The sequence below is a fragment of the Anopheles moucheti genome, chromosome X (genome assembly GCF_943734755.1).
Source record: "Anopheles moucheti chromosome X, idAnoMoucSN_F20_07, whole genome shotgun sequence".
Taxonomy (NCBI): Eukaryota; Metazoa; Arthropoda; class Insecta; order Diptera; family Culicidae; genus Anopheles; species Anopheles moucheti.
Genome location: NC_069142.1, coordinates 7,751,109 through 7,757,539, shown reverse-complemented (window position 1 = coordinate 7,757,539; position 6,431 = coordinate 7,751,109). Strand labels below are relative to the sequence as shown.

Here is a 6,431-nt window from a genome sequence, read left to right as displayed (position 1 = left end):
TCACTTCGTGACAGATGCAATTTACTCTTGCCATCCCAGATAGGGAGCGTTTAACAATCAAACGAAAAGTTAAATTTTAAGTTGATACACATTGCCGCATACCCAGTTTGATGGGCAACAGTTTCCACCTTAACACTTCTTTCGGCATCAGCCTAACAAGAACCAAACGGCATCAAACAGATGCAACAGTGCGCGCCCAAAGTCGCGCAAGAATTCTTGTGGTCAACATTCCTTTTTCCAGTGCTGATGGGACACGCCATAAGCCATAACGCAGTGACGAACGAAACTATCATACCGAATCGTGGATACCTTCTCGTCTGAGCGCTACTACAAATAAAAAACAACGTTTTCTGTGCCGACTGCTTGAAAAGCAAAATGCGTACCACCGAGTGCGCGATTGCACACAATTGTCAAAATGTTGCACATTTTTTGAGGGGAAGGGGGGGGGGGGGGGGGAACAGAAGCGAACAAAATGGGACGCACAGTTGTACAGAAACTTGTTGAAACTGGCCTTGAGGTTACGTAATTAAAAAGTTTTTAATTAAACTTCACCACGTTCACCCACCCCGTTCGATACCAGGGAATGGGCGCAACAACGGAAGAAAATGGCAACAAAAGACCGGGCACTCCGAACTCCGAACCAGATGCCGCTAGTGGTGAATAATAGGGTTTGGCAAATAACGGAAAGAATGTCACACAAATGCCTACAGAGTCGGTGCATCCTAGCATCGTGTAACATGTGTAAATTTTGCCGTAACATAAACAACCAAAAGAGCGATATTTTAATGGAACCATCAAAAGGAACACTATCTGGAACATAACATAAACAAAAAACATTACTATTATTATTAAGTTCGTTTCTCTATTAAACGAATGACCATTCATGCCAGAAGACATCAAGCTTCCAGGCATTACATGCCCAATGATTCATCTTTAACAAACCAATATTTATAGGTTAGGTTTATGTAAATGTTTTTAATGCATGAAGAACGGTTAAACCGTTTTTTTTTATGAATGTTAAAAATATCACACAAACAGCTTGTTGCACTTGAAACAGGCGAACAATGCAAACATCTCATATCGCACGAAACACGCAAAATTACCCCTCCAAAGAGTAACAGAATGTAGATATATTATACGAAATTTACAACATTTGCTTATCAACCATATGATTAAAAATCAGAGATGGAATGGAAGTGTACCAGCTCGAGTGTAAACTGAGCAAATGTATCGCTGAATAGTTGAATATTACTTGATGATAATAGAAACGATAGGAAATGTTCGAAAGTATCTCCAAATAATTGGACGTACTTCATTGATTATATAATGCATGATAATATTGCTTTCGAACACTCTCTATATAATGTTAGTATTACTTTCAGAGTGCTCACATCAAAAGGCTAATTCAAAACCACATGCGTCAGTCGGTGAGTGTGGTACTCCACACGTTATCGCGACCCAAGCGACCGAGGCTGGGTAAACGCTAACGAGTACCATGTATCACTGTGTTCATCATCGCATTGGCGTTTATGCACTAGCACTTTAACCGTGTGAGCACTCTTGATAATTTAACTGATTTAGATACAAAACGAAACAAGGTTAAATTAAATAAGGCAAGCAACGCATGCATGTGACGGTTGCTTTTAAAGGCAGCGAAAGCTGACGGTTTACATTAGGCAAAGACGCAAACACCTGCACACGGACATCATCGTTAGCCAGCGTCGGTCACACGACTGATTCGGAACTAACGGAAGCTTCCCGCTGGTCGGCACCGGTACATCGGGTTTCTTTTTATAGCAACATTTCCCTCCAACGGTTTGCTTTTATAGCGCGCAATCGCACTACGCACCGAAGGCTATACGACAAACGTGTACCGTTCACCCCAACCGGGGATGTAGAAAACATCCTCACACGGCCCTCCTATACCGTCTGCAAAATGGTAAGCAGTGCAACGGTACGATCCGGTGCGATAGGAGCTCAAATAGCAGCAAACCGATGGCTACCAGCAGTAAGCCCACCAGTGTTTCAAAACATCCCTCCAGGTGATCGATGGTGAGCGGTATCGGTGCATGGTGAATGGTGGCATGCCGTTGCAATGCATCGTAATGCACGTACCGTTCCAGCCGGTAGCTAACGTAGCCGGATGTAAGCAGGCTATCGATCTCACGATCAAACTGATTGGTAAGGCAAGATTTTTTCGGGTAGTACATACCGATTGGCAGCCGTACCAGTACCACGTTCGCCACGTGCACGAGCCCGTCCCGGGCGTGGAAGCGATTGTAGTAGGCAACACGCTCGATATCGGTGAAGAGGGCGGTGGCCGGTGCCCGCTTGGTGGCCACACGTGCCAAATGTTGCTTAATCGATGCATCTCCATCCTCTAGCCAGGTAATGCTGCAACGGAGAGGAGAAAAATAGAAAGTTTAGTAAAAGACAAAATCTGCAAATGTTTTGTAGGTGGGCATAGTTTTAAAAGGCGTACCGTGACAGTATCCTGGGCATCTGCTGAAGGTAGACGGAGGATCCGTGCAGTGAGTAGAAGCGATAGTTGTGATCCACCAGTGCGTCCACCGTTTGCACCGGGCTGAAGTTTTTGTGTTCCTGCAAATATTCAAACAGTGAGCCTTGGTAGCAGGTCCGCACCACTAAGCAGTAGTACATCCAGAGTAGTAGCAACGTGCGGGCAAAGTTGCGCACGGGCAGCTGTTGCACTGCACCACCGAACAGTATGCCGAGCAGGTTGAGAATCGGTGTGGTAACGCCACGCCCGTATACAAAGTCGCGTACATGCGGTACCCCGCACCACCGGATCATACAGATGACGCAAAGTCCAGCGGACAGATACAGCGATACCCACACCCAGGTGGAACGGGCGAACGGACGGAACAGCTTCTCGAACGGTGTGTATTCACGGCCGGCCGGTACGGCAAAACCCATCCGCACGGTGTAATAGCTTCTGCTGCACTTCATCACGAGGTTCCGATCGCCCCGGATCGCAAAGCGGCCCAGCGTCAGATTAACGCGCTCGGCAAGCACCAACCGTACGCATCCCGACGCATCGGCTGCCGTCCCGTTGGTGGCCGGTATGCGACCCCACAGTTCGCCCGCTTCCGGTTGGAGCAAGCGCACGGTAAAGTTAAGCTTCACGCTGAGCGCCCGCAGCAGATCACCCTCGAAACCACCGTACCGCAACTGACTTCCCCGCCGGGACAGCAACATATACGGCGGCAAATGGAACGTACCGACCGTGATCACGCAACGGTGAAGGTTGGACAGTTTGTTCGGGAATAGCTCGATCCGCTGGTCCAAACGGCCACCCTTATGGAACCGATGCACCAGATGCGGCACGTTTCGTTCGCAACCTGCCGGCGTGTAAGGGTAGTAAGTGTACATCAGCACACCCTGCCAGTGGCTGTAGTCCTGCAGGTCGGCGGTAACAATATTCACATTGATTACATTCAACGTCCACAGCAGCGTAAACATATCGGCGAGCGTTTCCCGCCGGGCGGTATCCAGCGTCGTCAACACGATCAGATAATAGCCGGAAAAATCGTTCTGCGCGGGATCAAGCGAACGGAACAGCTGATCGAAGGCATCGTACCCGTCTATGAACGCGAGATTAAAGATGCGTGGACGTCGGGATGGGCGATCGTACGGTACCGACCGGTACTCGTAAGCAATGCTGTGTGACGTACGCTGCATCACCTCGTCCATAATGTCCGATTGCAGGTCGTACGTCTGCCGGCTGACGGTGGACAACCGCATCAGCAGCGTGGACGAATGGTTCTGCACATAGTACCGGTGCAGCGCATCCACAATCACCTCCGAAAAATGGTTCCCAACCGTTTCACGCACCAGCAAACGTTTAATTCTACCATCCGATATGTCACCGGACACCGGGGACAGCAACGCTACTAGCACAACCAATAAAAATTCCATATCTCTCCGGGGTTTACTCACACAGGATATAAACGCCGGCCGAATGGGTGTGGTGTTTATATATGTGAACTCCACCAACAGCTAAAACAAAGACAAACACACTACTCATGCTTTTTAAATATAAAATAACATAGCTGGAGGGGACGATTTTAGTGGCGACAGAGCGGCGAACCAAAAACCCCGAAAGAATCGATGAGAAAAAAAAATGATATTGAATTCACATTTCCAAGGTATTTCCAAACCGTCAAACATCTCCTTCGGAAGCTTTCGGAAAATGCACCACGAGTAACCCTGCAATTGGAAAATGACGAGGTACATGACGTTGGAAAATTTGTGTAATTGGCTGCATTCATTGTGCGAATCATCTCTCTCGCAGGTGTAGATATTTATTTGATGTCTAATGATGTCTAACACACACGTATGCCTTGAGTCTGCTTCCTCTCAGAGTTCCCGCGGGGACAGTTGTCTAATCCATACAAAATTCCAACACGCGCCGTAACGTTGGCGAACGCAAGGATGCTTGCTCGAGCAGGAAAACCACCGTTGCAAGTAGATGGCTAGCGACCAGCAGTTGGTAAGCACCTTCCAGGTGCTTCAGGGTCAGCTTGTGCGGTTCGCCAGAATTCTGCGGTGTTCGACGATTCGCTTCAAAGTCATAATCACCGTAGTTGCGCACCCAATAGTCCATCAGGCCGCTCTCCACGATGTGTCTTACCTCCCGGTCGAACAGCTGCGTGAGGAATGATTTCTTCGGATAGTATATCGTGAGCGGGAAGTGTGTGACCGATTCGCGCGTCACCTGTACGAGTTCGACCGCACCTTGCAGACGGTACCTCTTATTGCTGTACGCGACCATATCCTGCGGGCAGACGACGACCCGATCATGATAGCGGGTGGCCATCGCGGCCACCAGCTCACCCAGCGTATCCAGCCCGGCTGGTATGAAGCGTGCGCGCGGTTTAATGTCCGGCCGATCGACGAAGAAACGCATCGCAATGTTTACCATGTGATAGTGGAGCGTTGACCGATGTATCTCGTCGAGCGTGGCGAGCGGTGGATAGGTCGCGCTACGCTGCAGATACAAATAGAGCGAACCCTGGTACACCGTGCGCAACACGAACGTGAACCAAAGCCAAAGGACAAGAAGCGAACGGGCAAAGTTGCGTCTCGGTACGACTACCACCGCACCGCCCCACAGCAGGTACAGTGCCGTCAGCAGTGGCATACGTCCGGACGGTCCATACACAAACCGACGCCACGTACGGGGCCGCCGGCCACAGCTGAGCACCCCAACGACGGTCACGACAACACCCAACATTCCACCCAAAGCAGCCCAAACATCGGCCCCGAAGGGCCGGAACAGCTTCTCGAACGCACTGTACGGGCGACCCTGCGGTACGGCAAACAGAATGCGGGACGTATAGTGGGCAATGCCCGCCTTCAGATAGAACGATCGCGTTACGTCCAACGCCATGCAGGCTATTACCAGATCGACCAGCTCGTCCTGTACCAGCTGCATCGTACCGGTACTGTTACCGGGCGGTCCAATTACACCCCACTGCAACTGATGCGGTGACTCGGTCACGTTCACGCGGAACTGCAAACGGTGGGCGAGCAGACGGAGCAGATCACCTTCGAACCCGCCGAGTTCTACAAACCCGTCAACTTTGCGCTGGAAAAAGGTGTACGGTTTCGCTTCGAACGAACCAACCTGCACGGTGCAATTATGGAGACTGGTGATTCTTCGCCGGGGATATAGGTTATGGTGCCGATTCTCGACGCTACCGTGCCTGAAGACCGTCACCAGCTTCACCACCGGGTGGGCACAATGGTTCGGAGAGTACGGTTCGTAGCTGTAAACCCGCACAGTTCCGTTCGACGTCGCTAGCAGTACGTTCACGTGTACGATGTGGCGCTGCCAGAGTAGCTTGAATAGCCAACGCCACTCGATGTTCTGCTGGGAGGTGAGCGTGGTCAGTACAAGCAGATAACGCCCGGAGTAATCATTCGCGGTGGTACTGAAACTTTCCAACAGTCGCTCAAACGCACCGACGTCCTGTCCCAACAGGATTGCATTCGTCCGCTGTACTGCTGTCCCCGGTCGAGGGTATTCTCCAAAGTTCGTAAAAGTCACCGTGCAGTATCCACTTATGTAGCGCAGCACCATATCTACTACATCCAGCTGTACCCGCTGATGAACCGCATCGTGTGCTGCCAGATAAAACTGTACCGGTTGGTAGGGATGCCGGAAGTAACTCATCAGTACGTTGGATATCAATTCCGGAAGCAGCATCATTTTTTGGTTTGTGGCTGATTGGTCACCTTCAAGTGGAGCTCCAGCCACGCAAAGCAGCAACATCGTCGTCAGTAGTGAGGTTACCAGTAGCAGTGCCATCGCTTTAAAAACTGAAAATATCTTGTCTGAAAGGACCTTTTGTACCTATTCTCCAACAGCGGACATTACAACTCATCATCAGCAACTCATTAGCCAT

At 50.0% G+C, this 6,431-nt stretch overlaps 2 protein-coding genes across 2 annotated transcripts; both read right to left on the bottom strand.

Annotated features, from left to right (window-relative positions):
* Nucleotides 1-1,855: 1,855 nt before the first annotated feature.
* LOC128306590 (uncharacterized) lies at nt 1,856-3,939 on the bottom strand. The gene is made up of 3 exons (XM_053044140.1): nt 2,483-3,939; nt 1,994-2,394; nt 1,856-1,929 (listed from the first exon to the last, which is right to left on the bottom strand). Exons 1-3 carry the CDS (start codon nt 3,937-3,939, stop codon nt 1,856-1,858), a joined length of 1,932 nt encoding a protein of 643 aa, XP_052900100.1.
* A 466-nt stretch (nt 3,940-4,405) lies between these two features.
* Nucleotides 4,406-6,334, bottom strand: LOC128306588 (uncharacterized). The gene has a single exon (XM_053044138.1). The coding sequence runs from the start codon at nt 6,332-6,334 to the stop codon at nt 4,406-4,408; it is 1,929 nt and encodes a 642-aa protein (XP_052900098.1).
* Between the last annotated feature and the right edge of the window lie 97 nt (nt 6,335-6,431).